At 44.9% G+C, this 25,501-nt stretch overlaps 1 protein-coding gene across 1 annotated transcript in view; it reads left to right on the top strand.

Annotated features, from left to right (window-relative positions):
* C1H14orf132 (chromosome 1 C14orf132 homolog) overlaps positions 1-25,501 on the top strand; it is a 91,400-nt gene that overhangs the window by 30,848 nt on the left and 35,051 nt on the right. The window contains exon 3 of the mRNA XM_033173183.1: positions 24,808-25,134. Coding sequence (XP_033029074.1) covers positions 24,808-25,134 — 327 coding nt within the window. The remainder of the gene's footprint in view (positions 1-24,807; positions 25,135-25,501) is intronic.

Raw genomic sequence — 25,501 nt, 5'->3', positions numbered from 1 at the left:
AAAGATGCTCACTCTGCTTCGAGTCAGCCGGGTCACTCCAGAACTCTGGCATGACCCTGCTGACAAGCCCCAGAGTGCCAGGCCAGAAGGTGTACCCCTCCTGATGTCCCAATTTTGGGGATGAAAGTGTTGAAGGGTATGCATTTGCCTAGTGAGTCTGAATGGGTTTGGAAGTGCATGAGTGCATTTCTGAATCCTGTAGCACCCTGTTCCCAAATTTAGCATTTTTCACACCACAGACGGGGATCGGCCAGGTAGCAGCACAGACAACACAGTGTGATGACCAGTTTAGATGTGATGTTAAATGTGCCATTGCATCTAACATGCACATTTATTTATTTATTTATTTTTTAAAAATGTAAATACCTGATGAGGAATCTGGTAATTTTTGGGATCACAGAAGGCTGGGGGCGGGTTACTGTTACATGAATGAGCCTTCAGAAGCTTAAGGGAAGCATGAGTCTTGAGTAGGGACAGGGGAGAAATTTGATTCAGGTTGCCTTTAAAAATGGAACCTGTCTAATGTGCCCTTTTCCAGGCAAGATGAGAACCGAAACACTGCCATCCTTCAAAATTTGCACTTCTCCTAATTTTGCAGTGCATTTACCCAGTGAAGTGCAACAATGCACATACTGGGGATAAAACGAGCATAACAATGCATATAATAGTGAAAATAACATGAAGAAATTCAATATAGTAGGGAAAATTGAACACCCAAGAACATCTGGAAGGATGCAGATTTCCCACGCTGGAGTATAGGGTTTCAGGCTGAGGGTCCACAAGGAGTCCTACTAACACAATAGGGCTCCCCACTCCTGTCCCCACATCTCCCCCAAATTCAGTCTGGAAGGTCAAGAAATCCCCAGAAGATCACGTGGGGAGAGGAGAAGAGGACAGAGCAGAGGTGGTTCCGTCAGGTAAACAGAAGTGCTTGGGCTGCCAGAACAATCTCCCGAAGGCTACTTTGAATTCCATCCTAAGCCTTCACCTGTTTCAAGCACCTGCCACAGTTGTTTAGAATTGCTTCACTTATAGCAAAGTTCCTTTTACCACTTTTTTTTTATAACGAGAAAGGAGATTCTGTTGCTTCCGGTAATATATCAATATGGAGTATCTTTGCTATCCATGTGGGGGAAAGGAATTGAGTTTTAGCTTCTGAAGTTCTAAAGATGCAAGCATTTCTTATACCCGAGGGCCACCTCTTGGTACAAGGAGAGAAATGCACTGCCTTAAGAGGGACCAGCATCCTCGTGGCAGCTGCTGCTACTGCTGTTGCTTCTAGTGCAACTGCTTCTCCTTTGCACGCTTCCTAAACTCATGACCTGGCAAGTCTTTGAGGTAGGATCGGAGTCATTTTATTAAGGGTTGCTTCTCATGATATATGCAGTACTTGGTAGGGAAGCATTTCAGTTTCTCCTTTTTCCAGCCCCAGGTTCGGTTCTCCATATTTCCACATCAGTTTGCAATTGCTAAAGTCCTCCTGAAAAATTGTCAGCATTTTGCTGAGAATTTCCCTTAATTCCAATTTCCAAGTTGCCTACTGTACACATTTTTGCAAAGCAGTTTTTGCTAATGGAAAGCATTTATGTATGCAGTTTTTAATGGTATATGCATATTTATGCAACTTTACCCAGCCTTTGCTGCATTGTTTCGGAGAACTGCTGGAGGGAGTGGAATATTCAAGCAATTCTACCCATATACCAGTGTTTTTCAACCTTTTTTGGGCAAAGGCACACTCGTTTCATGAAAAAAATCACGAGGCACACCACCATTAGAAAATGTTAAAAAAATTAACTCTGTGCCTATATTGACTATATATAAAGTAATTCTCTTGAATTTTTCAATTTTTCCCACGGCACACCAGGCAACATCTCGCGGCACACTAGTGTGCCGCGGAACAGTGGTTGAAAAACACTGCCATATACATTTCTATGTTTGCTTTTAAAAGTTTGGCAGATTCCATCTGTAGTTCATTGGTAACTATTTAATATTTATTTGGGGGCATTTTTGTGTGGATTTAGGTAATGTTTTCTTTATGGTTTTATTATTTACACAACTTAGAGATTTTATTTGTGGTTATGCAGTCTACAAATCTTCCTAAATAGATGCAATAAATAAATATCAGGGTGTTTTCTTCCCTCTTGCTTTGAAGAGATGCACGTTTTGTGTGTGTGTGTGTGTGTGTGTGTGAAAGATACAAAGGAAGGCTGCAAATACAGTGTGCCACAAGGGAAACATTCTCACACTTATCTTTCTGCAGCACCGCACATCAATTGCATGGTGGAGGAACGGCAATTACACAACTCACATCACATTAGCTCTGTCATGGTTGCTTTAGCTGAGATTCCTACATTGCAGGGGGTTGGACTAGATGACCCTTGGTGATCCCTTTCAACTCTACAATTCTATGATTCTACAAAATGCTTAGCTCTGGAGCGCACCAACCAACTCCTTAGTGTTCTTCCCATGCACCTTCTCTAGAGTGACCCTAGGAGCCGATCTTCAGTGCCTGACTTGCCTCCTTTCATTCTGATTGCTTCCAATCAGCATAGGTAGGTAGGTAGGTAGGTAGGTAGGTAGGTAGGTAGGTTTATTTCGGCCATGTGGCCCATATCACATCGCAAAACACATTCATCGTAATACACACAGAGTAAAACAATTTAACAAATTTAAACAATACAGTACGAAACCAATTTTAAAACAACCCATTTACACCCTTCCATCTAAGTCAAACTGAGATCTGAGTAGTCCAACTGAACTAGTTTTTTTTTTTAATTTAAAAAAAAATCCGTTAAAATTAATTTATCACCTATTTTATCGCCCCAATAATAGGTCTTAATTATTTTCTGCATTGTCATCAATGGGAAGAGAACCATTCCTCTTCTTTGTAAATAGCACATTAGTCAAAAACCTAGCAACCATATGGGTTCTATTCGGTTCCTCGTCATTTAATAAGTAAATTAATTTAGCATCCTGAGTTCCATCTTGGGTTTTCTTCAAAAGTGGAAAAAAAAATTTGGACCGAGCTGAGCAAAAAAGGTGAGAAGATTTCTTCCCAGTGGCTTAGAAGCTCCCTTTCATGCTGACTAAATGGTTCCACAAATTGTCCTTGACCCCCTGCACCACTGCACCTCTGTCCCTGCTTCTTTCTGTTGGACCTAGCTACAGGCTGCTATCAGTGAGTCGCAAGGCCTATCTAGATGTTATTGTTGTTATATATTTATTTAGTATATCCCAATGAAAGAGAGTCTACCATCTGTTCCAGTCTTGAACAGCACTAACCGTAAGAAAGTTCTTCCTAATGTTTAGTCACAATCTCCTTTCTTGCAACTTGAATCCCTTGGTTTGGGTCCTGCCCTCTGGAGCAGCTGGGGGGGGGAGCTTGCTCCGTCTTCCACGTGACATCCCTTCAGATACTTGAAGATGGCTATCATATCAAATGAAGATGCCCAACTCCCTCAACTGTTCCTCATAAGGCTAGGATGGATTTGGAGCCAGAAGAATTCTTCATCCCTCACTTTGAAGTGTCAGATCGAACACTGCCCAAGAGCATTGTCCAAAATGGGTTCCACCCAGTTATTGTTCTATATGGGGCTACATTTGAAGAGTCATTAGAAGCTTACACTTGGTCCAGAATGCAGAAGCAAGGCTGCCCCCACACCCATGAGACCATGTTATACCTATCTGGCCATGTCTGCTCTAGCTCCCAATTTGCTTCTCAATACAATTCAATGTGGGTTATTACCTTTAAAGCCCTAAATGAGCTGGGATAACTCAGAGATTGGCTCGTCCCATATCATCCTGCCTTCTTCCTAAGATAAAAGAGATCCTTCTCTGTGACCCAAGTAAGGTGAAGATATGAATGACAATGACAATACATAACGTATTTTCAGTGGCTGCACCAATAGTATATTAGTTTGCCCCACGGATGCCCCCTTCTCTAGCTGTCTTTCACCAACTGGTAATACATGCTTATTTTAGCAGGATTTTGTCTGCTAAATATTATCTGTTGTATTATTTATATGATGTTAGCTGCTCTGAGCCCGGCTCCAGCCAGGGAGAGCAGGGTACAAATTATTATTATTATTATTATTATTATTATTATTATTATTATTATTATTATTATTATTATTTTCATATTGGATATTTTTTGCTTAATTTATTGGTGAGCTTTATGGCCACTGAAATTTGATGTAAGTGAAATGAACCATTAATTGTTGATTTCTAGTACGCCTTATACTTTTTATTATGTATCATTAGTGTGCAACTATATTTTATATGGCGTTTTGTGGTGTATAAATAAATTGATTGTGATCTCTGCCACTGTGGCTTTTAAAGGGATTTTAATATGCTGTGCATTTTATGCATTTCTCCTGTTTAACCCTTTGTGCTTGTAATATAGTTGTACCTTCTTGTGATTTCAAAGTGTAAGCCACGCTTTCATTGTGCACGGGCACTAGAAGGATGCGGCAGGAATAAATACAGTTCGCAGCACCATCTCCCGCTAGAAACAGATCTCTGGAAAGGAGGAAATTCCTTTATAAACTGTGTACAGTCACATGGGGGCAGAAGAGGCTTAGCAAAAATGAAGGGCTCCTAGCAACGAAGACTCTAAATATATGCAGCCTTCCCTGCTTGAGGAAAACAGACTTCCCTTTTCAGACTACAAATCTAGAGGTACAGAGTGCACTGGTGGTCAGAGAGAGAAGACTGTTCCGTTAGGCCAACCTAGATATGTTCAATAGACCTGCGCACGAGGAGCATCCTTGTGTAGAAATGCACTGTCTTGTCTGCGCAATCCGGAGTTCTGCTTTTTGCAGGCTGGTTACGCAAACAGAGCCTGCCCTTGCACAGTTTGTACATGTATAGACTTTATTCCCACAATCGGCTGAAAAGGAGCAGGCTGCACTGTGGGTGGTCATATCAGACACATTCCTTTCCCCTACACGCATGGGTTTAACTCTAGGTATGACATTAATCGTGGGAGTGAGCTCAGCAGGTCCTGTTTTTATGGTTTAACTAGCATGGAAGTGAGAGCTGGACCATAAAGAAGGCCGATCGCCGAAGAATTGATGCTTTTGAATTATGGTGCTGGAGGAGACTCTTGAGAGTCCCATGGACTGCAAGAAGATCAAACCTATCCATTCTTAAAGAAATCAGCCCTGAGTGCTCACTGGAAGGACAGATCCTGAAGTTGAGGCTCCAATACTTTGGCCACCTCATGAGAAGAGAAGACTCCCTGGAAAAGACCCTGATGTTGGGAAAGATGGAGGGCACAAGGAGAAGGGGACGACAGAGGACAAGATGGTTGGACAGTGTTCTCGAAGCTACCAACTGTGGGAGGCAGTGGAAGACAGGAGTGCCTGGCGTGCTATGGCCCATGGGGGGGGGGTCATTAAGAGTTGGACATACCAAACAACAACAACAACAACAACAACAACAACAACAACAACAACAACAAAGCAGTGATTCACAGGGATGGGGATTAATCCTTTCCCTCCCTGCCACTGCGATCCGAATGAAAATTGTCTATCCTCCAAGCTGCTATTAGGGTAGGAGGTCAGCAGCAGCAGCTCTGTTTGTGAGCTAAGAAGGTCTGGAAGTGTGTTTATATCAAAATGTTATTGAAAATACCATGGATCCATTCTCCAGAAATATCTAATATCCCAGGAAAACTGAGGACAGAATATTCAAGAGCAGGGGCTATATTTCAAAGGAAAGAAATAAACGAGGATATAAACTTTATTATTATTATTATGTTTTAAAATGTTAGTTAGAGGGCTGCCTCTATCCCTCTCTAATGTTTAAAAATACAATTATAAAATCAAAGAAGATAGAGATAGTGGGCAAAAAAGTTCAGTAAACCTGAAAATGGATTGTTTCACTTAGCTTTTCTTTTTGCAACAAGAGTAATCTGTTGTATAGTGAACAAAATACACTTAAGAAAATGCACACTTGCCAAATTGAATGCATCACCCCAATGAATCATTTAACATCCTGATGCTTATTAATGCATTTAATCCATTTTGTTTGGAACTCTCCTTAAATAAATATGACCAATTGTTCGGTTTTTATTTAATGCATTGGCCTTAGGTCATAAAGTAATCCAATAAAATTAAAAGCCACAACAACTGCAAACTTGTACAAGACGATAGTTGAACAATAAAAGGGAAACTCCTAGAACGAATAAATCCAAAAACGTATGAGAAGGTCGCATCTAGAAAAGAAATAAGCCACATTTATGTGAAAGCATCTAACAATAACATCAACATTGTAGCTGGCAGTGATTTTGTTTTCCAAAAACAGTCTCATACAGTGCAAGCCTATTGCTGTCTGCTCAGACATTAGCCCCATTGAGTTCAATAGGCTTTACTCCTGAGATAAATGTTTATATGACTGCACATTTGGAGAATTTGTTCCTTTTGAGCACTTCCAGGCATTGATTTATAAAAGCTTTTATCACAGCTGCTGAGCTACAGCAATATGTCTCATACCCATCATAATTTGCACTTAAGATCAACAGATTTGAAAACAGTTGCAGGTAGGTAGCCATGTTGGTCTGCCAAAGTCAAATCAAAATAAAAAAATAAAAGAATTCCTTCCAGTAGCACCTTAGAGACCAACTAAGTTTGTTCTTGGTATGAGCTTTCGTGTGCATGCACACTTCTTCATATACACTGAAACAGAAGTCACCAGACCCTTATATATAGTGAGAGAGTGAGGAGGGGTATTACTCAGAAGGGTGGTGGGAATGGGTGATTGGCCATTCTCTCTCACTATATATAAAGGTCTGGCGACTTCTGTTTCAGTGTATCTGAAGAAGTGTGCATGCACACGCAAGCTCATACCAAGAACAAACTTAGATGGTCTCTAAGGTGCTACTGGAAGGTATTCTTTTATTTTTTTATTTAGATTTGCAAACAGTTGCCGTACAAGTGGTACCTTGTAACAAAAACATGCAGCATGCACGGATCCCTGTTCATAGGGTGGCGATATCTCCTGCTTTATAGAGGACAGTATTTGAAAGTCTGTCTAAAGGGACCCTGAGAAAGGAGAGTAGGCACACAGGTGACCTGGTCACCTGGTCACAGTCTTTGCCACCATGTCAGAGCGTAAGACGCCACCTTACCTGTTCAGTGTCTCAGTCACTGCCTCCCATTCCCCCTCCCAGAGTTTTTCCATTCCCACCCAATGACATCAATCAGCATCAGGTGGCCACTGAGCTATTTTATGTATGTCCCCCTGCCTCCTTAAGAGTTTTATTCCCAAAGATTTTTGCAAACCTGGTGGTTCCCTGAAATCTACTTCTTCTGCATCGTGCCATTTAATCTACGCAGATGACAGCAGCCACTTCTGTATGTATGACATGAAAAGCTGCCCATTGAATGGCCCCTTTGTGTTCAAGCGTATTGCATGTCCTGTCACAGAATCACGGAGTTGGAAGGGACCTCAAGGGTTATTTAGTCCCGCCATTGATTTGACTGATTTGTTTTAATTATATCAAATCAAACACAACTCTGTATATAATAAAGGTATAATGTACACTGAATGTCCCAATGCAATCCGTAATATGACTCAGTCTTGCAAATTGCTATACAATATAACCGAGATTGAGAGTTCAATATTTCAACTGTGTAGTAAATCTTGTCGATAAGACGGTGTACACAAAGGACTCCAGCCAACAACAAGACGTCCAGGCAAGGTCTTTGTTTCGTATGCCTTTTTCAGGTTAGTCCAGATATATTGATAAACGTCAAGTTCTTGCTCATAATTAGGTCAGTTCCCAACTTGCATGGGCTCTCAGTTCTTAGTATAATGCAGTTTAAATTATAAGCTTAAGGCTGTGTACACACAACATTTTATTCTGGGAGGCCAAGTTGTTGTTTTTTTCTACATAGTCCACATGCAATCTAGATCTACCGCATTTTTTTTTTAAAAAAAAATGCTCCTGAAAACCAGTGGCGGAGCTTCATGCTCCAGCACCGGGGGCGGAGAGCAGGGGGGCATGGCTGGCGTGTGTCCCGTGGGCGTGGCATGCCACCCACAGGGGCATGGCGCATGTCCCGGGGGCATGGTGCACCATCCGCAGGGGCATGGCGCCCAGCGCTGGGGGGGGGGGGGCAGCTGCAATGGCACCCCACCGGGATCATGGTGCTGGGGGAGGTGCGCTCCCGCCGCCCCTCTTCCTCCCCCAGGGCTGAAAACTGGTTTGATTCCGGAAATAAAAGCTCGCCGAGATTGATTCTGGATTACCCTGCAGTGTGTCTGTTTGAAAACAGATTAGGCAGTTCCAGCAATTGTGGGTTATAGTGTAACCATTTCCTTCTTCATTCACCTGGGACATGTGCAGGAAGGAAGAGGCATGGACAACCTGATCAAGTAATGTCATATCAAATTACCACAATAATAACCATCCTTGTGGGTGGCAGGATCTAGAATTCTTTTTGTAAATACAAGAGGCTGTCCTTGTTGTGTCCAGTTTGACTTTCAGAAGAAAGAGCTGCTCAGATTGCATTTTCAACAAATATATTTGCATTTAAAGTGTCGTTCGATTCAAAGACTATCAACAAGAAATTTTGACCATTGCCCTGAAACAGATCAATGACTTTCAGTGGGATGATGAGTCAACAAGCAGATTGTGTGGTAAGTGCAAGTTAAGTTAGCTAACAGAGCCTATACAGTAGATCTTTTATTTACATCAGGCATGTCCAACAGCTAGATCGTGATCTAATGGTAGATCACTGGACGTCTGCGGTAGATCACTGGTAGATCATTGGGCTCCCCCCAAAGATGCTGAACAACTGTGGCTCCCCTAAAAAAAAAAAACCCTCAACATTTTACCTCCTCCCTGAAAAAACTCTGACCCGAAGCCCCCCAAAATGGGCCTTCCTCCTTCCTAAAAAAAGCTCAGCAACCCAAAAAAGGGGGTAGATCACTGCCAGTTTTTAACTCTGTGAGTACCGTAGATTGCAGTCGCCTGGGAGTTGGCCACCCCTGATTTACATCACCTCCCCACAGAGGTTCTTTTATTTTTAAGAGTACCGCAACTACAGTTGGCAAAGGGGAAATTTTACAGGATGACAACAACAAATATAGGATTTGACAGCCACAAATACAGGGTATATAGCGGTCCATGTTTTTCCACACAGCAGACAGGCGCACTTCGCGGCTGAACACATGCACCCTGAAAGCAAGATTGGAGTGAAATTTGACAGGTGTCTCATGGTGAAGTAGATTAGTAGATGAAGCTTGCTTGAAGTGGGAGGGGGGGCTCCAGTTTTGAACTTCTCTCCCCAAAGCTAGACTCGGATTACTTCCGTGAAAAGTATTACTTTAGAAAATTTGATTTATAACAAAGGTTGTCAAAATAATTTGGGTGCCTCCTGTTTTGGAAACCAGCTTCTTAAAGAAGATTGATTTTTAAAGCAAACCTACAATGTCCCCCAACCCAACTCGAAGCTGTCTTTTATTGGGTCAGGTGTTTTGTCTACCAAGAACAGCTATCATGATGTTGTGTGGGCGGGCCCCCACCCCCAAATAAACAGGCAGGGCAACATTGCTTCAGGTCACATCAGGCCACGACTTTATTGATTACAGATGTTGTATATGTTTGGCATAGGCATTGAGTATAACCGTCGAACCACGAGCCCGCCCACTGGAATATACATATTGGGTCAACACAAAACAAAAGAGGCACTATGACACACATCAAGAAGGGACCCTTGTGGAGCTGCCACCTCGAGGAGTGCTATGGTCCTAGCCCCTGCCTGGGCATTTTGTTGTTGTTGTTCAGTCATTCAGTCGTGTCCGACTCTTCGTGACCCCATGGACCAGAGCACGCCAGGCACGCCTATCGTTCACTGCCTCTCGTAGTTTGGCCAAACTCATGTTAGTAGCTTCGAGAACAATGTCCAACCATCTCATCCTCTGTCGTCCCCTTCTCCTTGTGCCCTCCATCTTTCCCAACATCAGGGTCTTTTCTAGGGAGTCTTCTCTTCTCATGAGGTGGCCAAAGTACTGGAGCCTCAACTTCAGGATCTGTCCTTCTAGTGAGCACTCAGGGCTGATTTCTTTGAGAATGGATAGGTTTGATCTTCTTGCAGTCCATGGGACTCTCAAGAGTCTCCTCCAGCACCATAATTCAAAAGCATCAATTCTTCGGCGATCAGCCTTCTTGATGGTCCAGCTCTCACTTCTGTACATTACTACTGGGAAAACCATAGCTTTAACTATACGGACCTTTGTTGGCAGGGTGATGTCTCTGCTTTTTAAGATGCTGTCTAGGTTTGTCATTGCTTTTCTCCCAAGAAGCAGGCGTCTTCTAATTTCGTGACTGCTGTCATGGAACCCAAGAAAGTGAAATCTCTCACTGCCTCCATTTCTTCCCCTTCTATTTGCCAGGAGGTGATGGGACCAGTGGCCATGATCTTAGTTTTTTTGATGTTGAGCTTCAGACCTGGGCATTTGGACAGAAGCAATTCCTTCCAGGTCCCTTTAACACAGTGTTTCCCAAACTTGGTTCTCCAGCTGTTTTTGGACTACAACTGCCATTATCCCTAACTAGCAGGACCAGTGGCCAGGGATGGTGGGAACTGTAGTCCAAAAACAGCTGGAGACCCAAGTTTGGGAAACACTGCTTTAATGGGATACCCCTACAACCTCCCCTCCGCCAAAGACTACAGCTTACCCAATGCCTAAACCACCAAAGTTGTGACAATCGCTATTAGGTAGGCAAAACCAAAGAATTGGGCCAATTAGTCCAATGGACAAAATCCTGCCCAGCCCTGAATACAGTGACCAACAATAGTCCTTAGCAAGGTTAAGCACAGACAAAACCCAAGAAAAAGGGGAAGGAGGGTGAAGATCTGATGAGGAACTGAAAGAGGAGGTGGAGGCTGGTGGGTTTTATTTACTCAAGGTGGACCGAAGTGAAGTTTGCCAGCCTATTCTGATCCACTGCTGGGGCTCAGCCAGTACTGCAGCTTGCCCACAATTGGCCAAATTGCGGGCATGCTATGGTCCACTTCCCAGGCTGGTGTGAGGACCATTCTGGGTCATGCCAATCTGGGAAAACTGCCAGAGACATGCTCCCCATCAGATGAAAAGGTGCAGGGAGCCTCTGTCCTGCAATGCTACCTGGCCAGAAAAGGTAAGCAGACTTGTTTGACTCCAACACCCATAAGCCTGGGCAGTATAGTTAGTGGTCAGGGATGGTGGGAGCTGTAGACCAGCAACATATAGAGGGCAGCAGGTTAGGGAGGAATGGCCTAATCCAATATATTGTATATTCTCACTGGTGGAAGCTCTGCAGAGTCTCAAGTAGAGCTATTTCAAATAATCTGCTAACCAGTTATTGTAACTGGAGACAGTGGGGATTGAACTAGGAGCAATCAAGTGTGCTCTGCCACTGAGCTATGACCTCTTCCAATGGCCTCCTAAGTCATTAACTATCTATTAAATAAAATATCAAAAGACCTACATGTCCAGGGTGTGTTTTCAGAATGTGTTTTTTTATTTAAATTTGTGTGTGTGTGTGTGTGTGTGTGTGTGTGTGAGAGAGAGAGAGAGAGAGAGAGAGAGAGAGAGAGAGAGAGTAGTTTAAAATTGTTGGATTCCCATCAGTCTCAACCAGCATGTTCAATGGTCAGAGTAATGTTGTTGTTGTTGTTGTTGTTGTTGTTTAGTTGTGTCCAACTCCTCATGACCCCATGGAGCAGAGTAGTCCAACAATATATGGAGCCCCATATGCTGTAAAATACTGATTGCTGCTGCATGTCCGATGTAAATACTGCCAAAACATTGCTGCTGCATGTTAGGTCCTGTCAGCTGTTAACTGCTACTACTTACCAGCTGTCAGATAGTGTCAAACTGCTGTCCAAATTAAATCTGTGTTAACCATGAACATATCAGTGCAGGTTGTTAAGTACTGTCAGAAGCTGTTGTCAGGTGTTTTGTTTTCTCGTTCCAATATCGATGACTACTGCATGCCAGCTGTCAAACACTGCAAAACATTGAGCTATATAGTTGTCAATTGACAGTGCTGGATACTAAATTTTCAATTGCTGCTTACTGGCTATGCTAACAATGCGAGCATATCTGCCACCAAAATGGGCAAAGTATCTTACAAACAACTTTTCCTCCCAAGAAAATGAATTGCAATTCCGCATTAAGTGTACATTAAGAACGGCCACCCAAAAAGGTATTGATGAGTTGGAAAACATTCAGAAAACCCTACGATGAAAGGTTACAACATTTCGGGCTCCTTTCTATGGGGCTGGTGAACGAGGGTGTGTGACAGAGGTTTATAAGCTTATGCATGGTTTGCGGGAAATGGATAGCGATGCTTTGTTCTCACTCTCTCACAATACTAGAACTCAGGGCTATCCAACAGTGGTGTAGCGTGGTGGGTCACAGAGATGGCTGCCCCAGGCACAAAACTGTTAGGGGGAGCAAAATTTCAACACCTGGTGCTGCCTCAATATAGCTGCACACTTCCATCGGTGGGCTCCGTTGAAAACAGCTTCTCCATACAAACCAGGGAGTGACCTTGTTAACCTCCAGTTAACGACGTTTTGGGACCTTTCCAGACAACGGAGCGACTGTTCTTATCTCTGTAGCTGAGATCTCTTGGGTGATGTGGACGCCGTTAGGCAGTTGAATGTGCATGCACATTCTTTCCGTTTCTCACCCACCCCCCACCCCTTCTGTGTGGCCCCGGGCACTGGCAACTCATGCTACACCACTGCTATCCAATGAAGGTGGCTATTGGTAGATTCAGGGCACCTGAAAGAAAGTACTTCTTCACACAGCGCACAAATGAACTAGGGAATTTGATCCCGCAGCTGGTAGTGATGACCACCAACTTGCATGGCTTTAGAAAAGAATTAGACAAATTCATGGATCTATTGATGGCTGCAGGCCACAATGAATATATTCTGTCTCTCCTGTCAGAGGCAGTATGCCTCTGAATGTCAGTTGCTGGGAATCACAAGTTTTCAATTCAGATCCTGTTTGTAGGCTGCTCATAGACGTCTAGTTGGCCACTCTGAGAACAGGACACTGGACTCCATGGCTTTTGGCCTGGTCCAGCAAGACTCTTCTTATGTAAGACAGCCTCTATATGGTGCCCTGTACATACATTACTAGCTGAGGTGAACATGGCTTGTAGCAGTACTGATGTGGCTCATCCTGCCAAAGGCTCCTGTCATCTGTCAAAGCGAATCCATCATCCCCTATAAAATATAAAGCACCTGTCAAACCAAACATGCCACGAACTAATCAGTTCGGAGACATTGTTGTTGTAATGAAACAAATTGCCTATCAAGTCAAGCGCTGGGGAGAATTCAAGGCGCATGCAGCGGGGTCAGAATTCATTGATATGATAGATGTATTTATAAAAGCTTATCTGCATCGTGGCTTTTAACGAGGCTTAAACTTAGCATGTCCCGAAGCTGGAAAAGGTACCTAACATGCCACTCACATTGGAAGAAAGGTTCTTGTTTTTCCCAAGTCAGCAATGGCTCTTAATACAGAACTTTGTTATATATGGGTGGATTTATTTATTTTTAACCTACCAAAGTTGTTTGCAGGCTACTGTACCTCACTCACTCTCTCAGCTTTACAATCCTGTTGTTCCTGTGATAAGAACATAAGGAAAGCCTGTTGGATCAGGCAAACAGTCCTCACACTGGTCCGGGAAGTGGATCATAGCCTGCCTTCAAATTGGCCAATGGCGGTCAGGCTGCAGTACTGGCTTTGCCCCAGGGTGGATCAGACTAGGTTCCCTCTGCCTCCACCTCCTCTTTCAGTTGTCAATCATCCTGCTTTGTTGCGATCCAAATTCTCTTTGCACAGGACCGGGAGGGGGCAGTGATTGGATAGGACAGAGATGTCCCTCCTCCCAGCACTGCCAGTCTGCTCTCCCTTCTTTCAGTTCCCTATCTTATCCGGTTTTTAACCAGAGTTGGACAGGGCAGACCTTGAAATAGGGGGCACCATTAGGCAAAGTGATTTAAGCAGCAAAATGCTACGTATTTAACCTTGCCTTTTAATTTTACCAGCAGGGAAGAAGTTGGTGTAGAAGGGAATGTGGTCTGCCCATCCCTGGTCTAGACTATAGTTTGCCACACAACTGACAAAACCACTCATCAATAGAGAGACCCTAAGCTGTCATTCTGGAGGAAGAAGTGAATGAGGTGGGGAGGCCATTTACAACATTCTTCCCTTGTAAACTCACCCAGAGTCCCAATAAATCCACTCTTCCAACCCCCTCCTGCTGTTTTATGTTTGCTTGGCAGAACTCATCCATGAGGCAGGAATGCAATCCTCTTGTTCAGCTGTAAATCAGTTGTGCCCTACTCACTGGAGACTGTGAACAGGCATCTATCTTCTTGCTGCAAAACTAAACATTACAGTAGAACCGTGTGCCATGTAATATTGTCACCTGCTTCTCTGGGTTGCAAAGCATCCTCGGGAGGGAGGGATTTGCAGTAAGAAAGGGGCAGAAGGGGCTCTGGTGTCCATTGCCATTCCTATTTCTCTCTGAAACATCCTCTGCCAGCTGCTTTTTCCTTCCGGAGGTTTCATAGCTATGTGTATTTTACAGTCTGGAATACCATGGGATGAAAAACGGCTTGGCGTTAAGGAGTTTCAGAGAGAAACTTCCTCCTCCCTCCCTACCTCTCTCTCCCTCCTCCACCTCATCCCTTCCTCATTGAAAATAATCACTCCAAGGGTGCTTTTCAAGGGAAAAAACAGCCAGTGGGCTTACATTACACGAAGCCCTTGCTGCACATGTCTTGTCAAAGAGGCAAATGATACTAGGATTTTTTTTAATCAGCATCACTGCAATATGCTTCCTTATGTCGTCTTTCACTTCAAGGCTAGGAACGGCATCTCAACCAATCTGCAGGGCACCATAATAACAGCTGATTCTGATAAAAGAGGGAATCAGCTACCGTTGGGGAGAGAAATGAAACAGAATTGGTCTTGCAAGGTGCTAGATGCACATGAGAAAGTTGCTGTGATAATAACGGCTGGTGATGGGGTTGTGGAACAATGCAGATCCCTTCTGCTGCCTTACCTTTTGTCTGCTGCTTATGTTTTCAGCAGTCACCATGTTGTAGTTCAGTGATAAAATACACCCAGAAGTTTCCAGCATCTCTAGGTTGGAAAGTCTGGAAAGTCACTGCCAGTTGATGTATACAGTACTGACAGGGCCAGCGCGTCCATTTAGGCAAACTAGGCAGTTGCCTAGGGTGCCAAAATGGAGGGGGCGCTGGCCAGCTTGCCCCCCGCCGCCGCCCAGTGCTGCTCCGCCGGCGGCAGAGCGGCGGGGGAGGGGGAGTAGCCCGAAATTGGGCTTCTCCGCCCCCTCCGCCGGCGGCAGAGCAGCGGGGGAGGGAGGAGCAGCCCGAAATCAGGCTTCTCCACACGGCCGGTGCTAGGGACTGGCGGGACGCGCGCCGGAAGGTGATCTCGCCTAGGGCGCAAAAAACCCTAGCACCGACCCTGAGTACTGAGCGAGATGGGCCAATGTTCAGACCTCCTATATTTCTGCTAGGAGGCCTGTCATCTGCAGAAGGTGGTATCAGCTTCTCCAAGAAAACATCTGGAGCAATGGACCCTGATCCAGGCTCAGGACCGCAATACCTCAAGGACTGCCTCTTTCCATATGAACCTAAGTGGACCCTGAGATCATCTTCTGAGGCCCTTCTTTGTGTGCCTCCTCCTTGAGAGGTCCGGAGGGTAGCAATGCAAGGACAGGCCTTCTCTGCAGTGGCTCCCCGTCTCTCGAATGCTCTTCCCAGGGAAGTTCACCTGGCGCTTTCATTATATACCTTTAGGCTTCAGGCAAAAACGTTCCTTTTTAACCAGGCCTTTGGTTGACCTGATCAACATCCTATGCCCTTTTAAAATGTGGCTCTTTTGGGGTGGGTATTATTGGTTTGTTGTTTTTATTTTTATTTTATATATTGTGATCTTTTTTGTGAACCGCCCTGAGATCTCCGGGTATAGGGTAGTATATAAATTCTAATCATCATCATCATCATCATCATCATCCAAAGTCCTAAAAATGCCAGTGTTCTGGATGGCGGTTTGCAGTGCACATTCTTAAGTCTGAATTGCCCACAAACCCAGGGCAAGGATTAAATATACTTTTATGGTGCTGTATTGGGAAACAGTCCTTGCTGATCTACTGTAAATCACCCAGAGAGCCATCTGTAGATCCCCATTGACCTTCTACTCATCTCTGGTCTAGGTGCAGCCATAAAACTAGGCCAGGCTATGGAAAGAGTTTCATTAACTCCAGGGTTCCAATTAAGCTAATTTATTTAGGAACAAATGAGAAAATTGATTCCGAAATGGGGGGGGGGGACAAAACAAAACAAAACACAAGAGTTAACTAGCTAACCTTTATATGTGAGCCAAAAATAGAACAGTGTGCATTTCAAAAGAGCTTACAGGCAGGGTCTGGGTGTCTACGGGCAAAGAGTCAGGCCTCTTGACCAATCCCAAGAAGAGCCAGGAGAGGTGGGCACTAGAATTCAAATGCTCCAATCAAAAAGCTCCAAATGGCCATGGTCTTTGGTACACCCTGCACATTCCTTTAGATAACAATTTGCTGAGTCATGGCAAGGCCTTCAGCTGATTCAGATTGTGGTGCCTACAGATGCCTGGGCAGGCCTATGCATAGTTTTAGCTCAGAGGCTTGCTATGGGAAAGAGGGAGGGACCTCCGGTTCATCACAAAGGCCAGATGTCGAGATAAGTTGAGGTCTTTCTTGTAGGGCAAGGCTGGAGAATCTTTTCCAGCCTGGGTGAAGCATTCCCTTCAAGGGGAACCTCCCCGTGGGGCTCTGTATTCCAGTATGGAGGGGTAAGAGAGATGCTTCTTAGGGGGTGCAGAGCAGGACCAGTGAGAGGTGAGGACTGGGAAAGGGAGTGTTGCCTAGTCAGAGCCCCAAGGGCAGACAGGGAGCCCGGGGGGGGGGGGGAGCTGCATTTGGCCTCAGGCCTGAGGTTCCCAACCTTTAGCCTAATGGACCCTACTGCTCTTTCCCTACCCCACCAAGATTCAGGTGGACCTTGCCTCACAGGAGCTTTGCCATTTTGAAAATACTAGTTTCCTTTGTCAGGCTTTTAAGCAGGAATATGTGTATTTCATCTTCCCAGGGGCCTTTTTTGCAGTTTGAGGCTAGATCTCTGCCATGTTCTCCTTTTTATTCTTATATGATTTTTTCCCGGCTTAAATTTGCCCTTTTGATGGAAAAGGTGGCCCTGAAAGCAGATGAACAAAAGAGAAGGGGCAAAGAGCAGCAGCTTCTTCTCTCTGCATTTTCACTCGGCAGATGATGCAACAATGTTCTGGGGCCTTTCCCCCCATTGTTCCCCTAAAATACCTGCGCAGGCACATCTCTGTCACATTACACGTGTGGGCGGCTGGGAATTCCATCAAATTACCGATTATTTATTCAGTTCCCTAAGTGGTGCTGAAGTATGAATGAAAAATGTAAAGAGTTCCTTAAGTGCATTTTCTTCTGGCAATTCAATCCAATCAGGCTCTGGTATTAAAAATTCAGCATCTCTCATCTGCTTTCTGTTGTAAGGAAACAACAGGGGGGTGGAGTGGGGGGGGGGGGTTGGCAGACGTTCTGCACTCTGTCTCCAGGCAGGGCTCCTCAGATCCACTTGGAGGGGGCTCACCAAAGGCAGCAAACCTCCAGATGCTTTGGTTGGGTGAATCCCATGGGGCCCCCTAGTGCAAAGCACAGAACACAATAAAAATGGGATGGTGTTCATATTGGATAATATAGAGATTCTGGAGAGATAAAAAAAGCAGATGGATACTTACTTTGAATTAAACCTAAATAAAGGTACGGACATTAACACAGTGTGGGATGCAAGCAAAGCCATCATGGTTTTTTTTTTTTTTTGCAACAGAATTGCATCCTTAAGAGGGAAAAAAATATAAAAAAGAGGAAATTCTAAATAAGATTTATTTTGTTTTAAGTGTGATGGGTATTCAGCTAGGTTTTACTCAGAGAATAGGCCCACTGAAATTAATGAACATGGCTAAGTTGGGGCCATTCATTTTGTTAAAAGAATTCTATGGTCTCAAATATAAATGTTCATAAATGTACAAGGCAAACGCATACGTAAGTATATAAACCATGTGTCTGAAATAGCACAGGAGAGCAATCCTGACTCTCCCAAATTGACCTCAAATATTTATTTGCAAGGAGAAAGGAAATGGGAAAGGCCCCCCCCCATGTCTTTGCTTACAGATCCTGTTTTAAGGACGTATTTGTGTATGAATAGGGTGAGCGTGTGACCTGGATTTAGGAACTTAACTATTAACCATCACAAAAGAATGGCCAGGCTGCCCAGGTAAAGCAATCAATTATCAGGATTTCTGCTGTAGACAGCCTCCTGTGGTGTATGTATGATGTTTCGGGGGGGGGGGTCTTGGGCTCAGTGGCGTAGCTAGCCGCTGGGCTGCCGGGGGCGGCAAGCCAAGCGGCACCCATGGGGGCGGGGCGTTGCTCCGTGAGCATGACGTCATGACACATGCGCACGGAATGACGCCTCCGCCCAGGCCACTTGGCCCGCCCCTCTCCCGCTGCGCTCCATGAGTGGAGATGGTGGCAGATGGCCCAGACAAGGACCTGAGCAGGATGAGGGAGGCCACTTCAGCACTCTGAGAAATGCCAAAGCTGGGAGAGGGGGCCAGTGATCAGGAGGGTCAGAGTTTGGATCCTAGAGAAGGCTCAAACGGGTTGTCAAAGAGGCATTCTGCCCCTGAGATACCAAAGATGGCTAGTCAAGCAGCTCCTAAGGCAGGCCTTCCAAGTGTCCCTATTTTCCAGGGGCAGTCCAGATTTACAGAAGCCAACCCGGTTTCTGATTTGATCCCGAAATATCCTGCTTTTTCTTAGGACAGCCCTATTTTCATCGGAGAAACGTTGGAGGGTATGGAGTTATCTGACCTCCAAGCCATCTGAAGGAAGCCTTGTATAGGGAAGTTGTTTAATGTTTTATTTAATAATAATAATAATAATAATAATAATAATAATAATAATAATAATAATAATAATTTATTTGTACCCCGCCCATCTGGCTGGGTCTCCCCAGCCACCCTGGGCAGCTTCCAACAAATATAAAAATATATTTTTGGAAGGCACCCAGTGTGGCTGGAGCAACCCAGTCAGATGGGCAGGGTATAAATAGTAAAATTATTATTATTATTATTATTATTATTATTATTATTATTATTATTGAATAGGGTGTCCCTATTTTCATCAGAGAAATGTTGGAGGGTCCACCCTGTCACTCCTGTCACAAATGAGCCTCTGCTGAGGAAAGTCGGACACTGAGGAAGCCTCTCTGTGGAGAAGGACATGGAGATGCCATCAGTGGCCTGAACAAACCTCGCTGGCTCTGCCCACTCGCAGAAGCACTCGTTTACTTGCCCAGAGCAGGAATGCTTGCCGTTTGCTATGTTAAGTTTTGTGTCTGCCCCACTCTTCAAAAGGAAGAGGCAGCAGGATGTGGAGCTTGTTGGATCAACGTCTCAGCTTGCAATTAGCCTTGCGATTCACCCGCTGCACCTGTAAACCTTGTATTGCCTATCTATATATATCACCCAAATCTATACATTTATTAAACACTGGCAGATACAGAAACCCGAGTTCAAGTTCTTCTGGCAGCAAGGGCCAGGACACATTCTGTCTAGCCTGCCTTCCAACCAACAAGTATTGCCAGGATAATAATAATAATAATAATAATAATAATAATAATAATAATATTTGTATGCTGCCCATCTGACTGGGTTGCCCCAGACACTCTGGGCGGCTCCCAACAGAATATTAAAAACACGATAAAACATCAAACATTAAAAACTTCCCTAAACAGAGCTGCCTTCAGATGTCTTCTAAAAGTCTAACAGTTGTTTATTTCCTTGACAAATGATGTGAGGGCGTTCCATGGGGCAGTTGTGACTACTGAGAAGGCCCTCTGCCAAAAGGTCCTAGCTATGATGGGGACTAAGGCACTAGCAGAAGAGATTTGGGGGAAAAAAGTTAGACAAATACATGAAGGATGTGAAGGTGTGAGGGAGGAAACTGAGGACTAGTAGTTCCCCTGTTTTCTGGGCACCCCCCCCCCCACGCCAGACCTTCACTTCTCTGGTCCAGAGGCAGAATGCAATTGTGGGTGGGTGGTTCTCTCCATCGTGTGAGATTAAAAACAGGGAACTTCACTAACTGGGCCATGAGTCTCATCCAGCAAGCTAATTCTCGCTTTCCAAATGTTTGCATTGTTTAAAAGAGGTCTAAGAAAGGAGAACTTTGAATTGCTTTGGGGACTAGAACACGACATACAGTAAACGCAAACACACATAAATACAAGCACATTTTTTATATATATAAAAAATCCTCTTTGGAAGCCAGACTCAATTGTCAAATTTCGTTAGATCTGCTTTATGAAGCAAAAGCAGAGCTTATGCACACATTCAGTGCAACAAAGGATTTCCTACTATGCCGCAGGAAATCTGACAAAACCCAACGATTCACTAATTAACGTATGTTCCAGTGCTCTGAGCGGGGGGGGGGGGGGACAATGACAAAACCCTGTGCTCCCTCTTTTGAAGTAAACAGCTTTAAAGCAAATCTTCGCTAATAACTCATAGTCTATTTTTGAGTGAGTGATGCATAGATGAAACAAAATTTTTTAAAAAAATCCTTCCAGTAGCACCTTAGAGACCAACTAAGTTTGTTATTGGTGTGAGCTTTCATGTGCATGGACACTTCTTCAGAAACATAGATGTCTATGAGAAGGTTCAGTTACTCCCAGGTAAGCATGTCTAAGATAGCATGTACAGTATAAGATAGCGCAGCCTGGAATTGGCTTCCCAGGTGATTTTGAGTTACGTATTGCATAATTTGTCCGAGGCACTAAGTCAACCTTTGCCAACCTGGTGCCCCCTGTTGTCTGGTGGTGATGGGAATTGTAATCTAAGCTGAATGGAGGTTACCTGGTTGATGAAGGCTCTTCTAAGGCATGGGGATATTTTATTTGTTTGTTTCTTTATTTAGGAGAATTAATTAGAGAATCTTTTATGAGGAAAGTTTGCAGCACAAGGGGACATGATAGAAGTTTTATAAAATTATTCATGGCCTGGGAAAAGTGGATAGAGAAAAAGATTTCTGCACTGCTAAAACACCTGAGTCTCTAGTGACAAAGCTGCATCTAAGATAAGGTTACCAGATTTTTTTCAATGAATCCGGGGACACTTTTCAACTTCAATGGATTTTGTATGGGGACTGATTTGTAAATCTGGGGACTGCCCCTGAGAAACAGGGACATCTGTTAACCTTAATCTAGGAGCACTACTAAACCACGTACCTGCTCCTTCCGAGGTAGGGCACCCAAATCCAGAAAGGCAACTGACCTATTTCTCAGGCATGAGAGCTGCTCACCCACAGAGTCCTTCTCCTTCCTGGGCTTCAGACTGAATTTCCCCCCTCGTCCAGCTTGCTGCAGTAGCTAAGCAGTGCACTGGTTCAGGGCCATAAAACTACAAACAATAGGGGTCCCCACATATGGTAACACAAACAGCAACATGACCTGGAACTTTGTGAAAACTTAAAAAAAAGTACATATATTGAAGTCTCATGGTTGCATTGCACTTTACAGACAATGAATACCGCCCTATACCCGCAGGTCTCAGGGCGGTTTACAGAATAAAATCAAAATATAAAACCACAAAATCCATAATCAAAATAAGAACAAAAACCACCTAATAACACCTCCCCCCCCCAACCCACATTTTAAAAAGGCATAGGATGTCAATCAAATCAACCAAATGCCTGGTTTATTAGAGTGTGCATGTGCACAAGCACATATATTGAGAGCCAGTGTGGCGTAGTGGTTAAGAGCAGCAGACTCGTAATCTGGGGAACCGGGTTCGTGTCTCCGCTCCTCCACATGCAGCTGCTGGGTGACCTTGGGCTAGTCACACTTCTCTGAAGTCTCTCAGCCCCACTCACCTCACAGAGTGTTTGTTGTGGGGGAGGAAGGGAAAGGAGAATGTTAGCCGCTTTGAGACTCCTTCAGGTAGTGAAAAGCGGGATATCAAATCCAAACTACTACTCCTCCTCCTCCTCTTCTTCTTCTATATAGATGAGAGATGCTTCATGAGTCATAATGTCCATTTTCCCCATGGCCCCATACGCCAAGCTACCTTGCTGCTTCAAATGCCATAAAGTGAACCCTATTTCCATGTTCTCAGTGCTGAGTAATAAACAAACCATAAATCTAGAATAAGTGAAGTTGGGGAGAGTCAGCTAAATTACTTTCATTAGTGCAAATTTTATTAAAGGGTATTTTACCTATTTATGAAGCGCACAAAATGATTTTCACCACAGTGTGGCCCACACTTCGCAGCTTCCAATCAAATACAATAAAACCAGGACAATTAAAACTGAGGACAACAAAGATCTGCAGGCAGCAGTTAACGTTAACAAGACAGCAGGCCAGACTTGGCCTGAGAGAACAGATATGCTTTAACTAGGAGGCAGCAGCAGCTTATCAAAGGTGTAGCCATCAATATTTTCCTGGGCAGGGAGGGAGGGGGCAAATTCCAGAGTTAGGGTCCTCTTAGTGATTGCATTCCGCCTTGCATCTTCCTGGACAGCAACATTTCTTCCTAAACATTAGGAAGAACTTCCTGACAGTAAGAGCTGTTCGACAGTGGAATTTGCTGCCAAGGAGTGTGGTGGAGTCTCCTTCTTTGGAGGTCTTTAAGCGGAGGCTTGGCAGCCATCTGTCAGGAATGCTTTGATGGTGTTTCCTGCTTGGCAGGGGGTTGGACTGGATGGCCCTTGTGGTCTCTTCCAACTCTAGGATTCTATGATTCTATGATTTGCCAGTGGGGTGAGAAGGGCTCACTCTGCCAATCTCGAGAGTCCAGGTTAGCTGTAATTCAGATGCGAACCTCCGTGTCTTCACCGAGGTGACCGTACAAGTAGTTCTGCTTGGTTAATGTAATCTTTGTCAAGTTCGTGTAAGTACCAATTCCTTGGTGAAAATTCTTCTCATTCCGAGCTGCAATTAGAGATTCTGTGTAGCTGTAATCCGCCTGCTTGCATGGAGAGAACAGAATTCCTCCTGCTGTGAAGCAAACCACAGACAGTACGGCTTTCATAAAACCATGGAGGCAGAGCGTAGTTGGCTAGAAGCCGTTGAAATTCTCATCCTCTGTGCATCCTCTTTTAAAGCCACCCAAGTTGGTGGCATATCACTGCCTCCTGCAGGAGTGAGTTCCGTAGTTTAACTATGTGCCATGTGAGTAAATAATTTATAATAATAATAATAATAAGTTTTTATTTATGCCCCACCCTTCCCAGCCAAAAACCGGGCTCAGGGCGGCTAACACTAATTAAAATTCCAGCAAAAACATAACACAATCAATTTAAAATAACAGATTAAAATACAAATTTAAAAATTCAATATTAAAACTGCAGTCTCATTTTTCAAATAACCCACCAATAAAAGAATGAAGCATAAATATCAAACAGAAACCAACCCAAAGGCCAGGTGGAACAGCTCCGTCTTGCAGGCCCTGCGGAAAGATGCCAAATCCTGAATCCTCCAGCCTCCAGCTTCATTGGATGCCCATGAATTCTAGAGTTATAGGACAGGGAAACCCAATGAGCATATACAAGAAATTAAGGTTTCACCCCCAACATATACAACTTTACACTTTTCTTTTACGCTGAACTGCTCTCCACCTTGTTTTCACCACCCTGAACCATTTAGTACAGGCCCACTCCTGATCCTTGTGGGGGTGAGGGGTGGGGACACTCCACTTTCTACATCTCTCCGTGCAGAGAACTGTTCCTTTATCCTTACTCTCTGCTCCCTGCTACATAACCAAGTCCTGATACAGGAAGTCCTCTCCTCTTGAATCGTAGGATTGTAGAGTTGGAAGGGACGTGGAGGATCATCTAATCCCGCCATGTCCAACAGGTAGATCACTGGACATCTGTGGTAGATTATCAGCTCCCCCCAAAGAAGCCTGCACCCCTAAAAAACGAGGCTTTCCTTCTACCAAAAATAGCTCAATAACTTTGACCTGAACCCCCCAAAACAGGGCTTTCCTCCCTAAAAAAAAAAAAAAGCTCTGTACTCCCCAAAAGGGGGTAGATTACTGCCAGTTTTTAACTCTGTGATTAGATCGCATCTCTTGGGACCTGGCCACCCCGATTCCATTGCAAGAATATGCAGCTGTCCCATTCGGGGATCGAACCTGCAACCTTGTCACCGCGCTATAACCAACGGAGTTATTTCTTATTCCATAACTGCGCAGCTTGCTCAGGAGTCTTTGGTGAGGCGCCTTGTAAAAAAAGAAAGAAAGAAAGAAAACCTTTTGAAAATCTAATGAGTGCTTACGAACAACGGAGATGCTGTGCGGCTGGGAAAACAGAAGTGACCTGTTGAACGTCTGCCTGCCTCTCATATCATCCGGACATTTTTTTTTTTTTTTAAGGCACAGGAGACCTGCCAAGGGGGAACACACACACTCCATCTGTGTGTGCGTAATGTGTGTGTGTGTGTTTGGCAACGTAGCTGGGGACTCAGGTGTTTGGCTGGCTTAGCAATTTCCTTTACACGAGGCAGAAGCCCTCGCTGGAGCAGGAGGCGGAGAGAGGAGATGCTGTCCCCCTTTGTCTGCTGCTGCGACTCAGCGGCCCGGGAAAGGGGGCGTGGCCAGGCAGCAGAGAAGGCGGCTCCTCGCGCGGACTAGTTGCTTGTGGAGACTCGAGCTGGCGTCGCCGCCGCCGCCACAGCAAGCATCGGGGCGGACCATGATCCGAGGAAGCTGGGGACAGCCAGGCAGTCGCGCGGGCTCCGTCACCCCAGGGAGCTGGAACTGGTAACGCGCCCCAAGCTGCTGCTGGGGGAGGTCCCTCCCCAGCCCCCCAGAGACGAAGCCACGCCGGGGGGCAGCAGCAACCTCAGCACCAGCTTCACCGCCAGCTCGGCGAGGAGCACCAACAACAACAGCGCCAGCAGCAGCAGCACCACCTCGGGATCCAGCAGCACCATGGATCTCTCCTTTATGGCCGCGCAGGTAAATCATGGCGAGAGGCAAAGTCCCGACTCCACCCCGTCGGGTGATGCTCCGCGAGGGTCCGCTGAGCCATCGAAACGCCCCTCTCCGCGCCCCCGCCTCGAATATTGGGGGGGGGGGGTTGCAACAGCGGACACCCCCCCCCCTCAGATGCGTGGGTCATCCATCTCTGACATCCATAGCCGTCGTGATGAATGAGGGGGGATTTTGCATAAAGCGTTTAGGATTGCAGCGGAACCGCTTTGAGGTTCTGGGCGACTAAGCGGGATATAAGTCCCGTCGAGTGAATACAATGAAATGAATGGAGGAGGCTTTGGATAGAGGGGCGACCTCGAAGCCGCCCCTCGCTAGAAAAGGGTGTTGCGGT

This window comes from Lacerta agilis, chromosome 1 (genome assembly GCF_009819535.1).
Source record: "Lacerta agilis isolate rLacAgi1 chromosome 1, rLacAgi1.pri, whole genome shotgun sequence".
Classification (NCBI taxonomy): domain Eukaryota; kingdom Metazoa; phylum Chordata; class Lepidosauria; order Squamata; family Lacertidae; genus Lacerta; species Lacerta agilis.
Note: the sequence above shows the minus strand (reverse complement) of the source record. Positions and strands in the feature narration are given on the sequence as shown.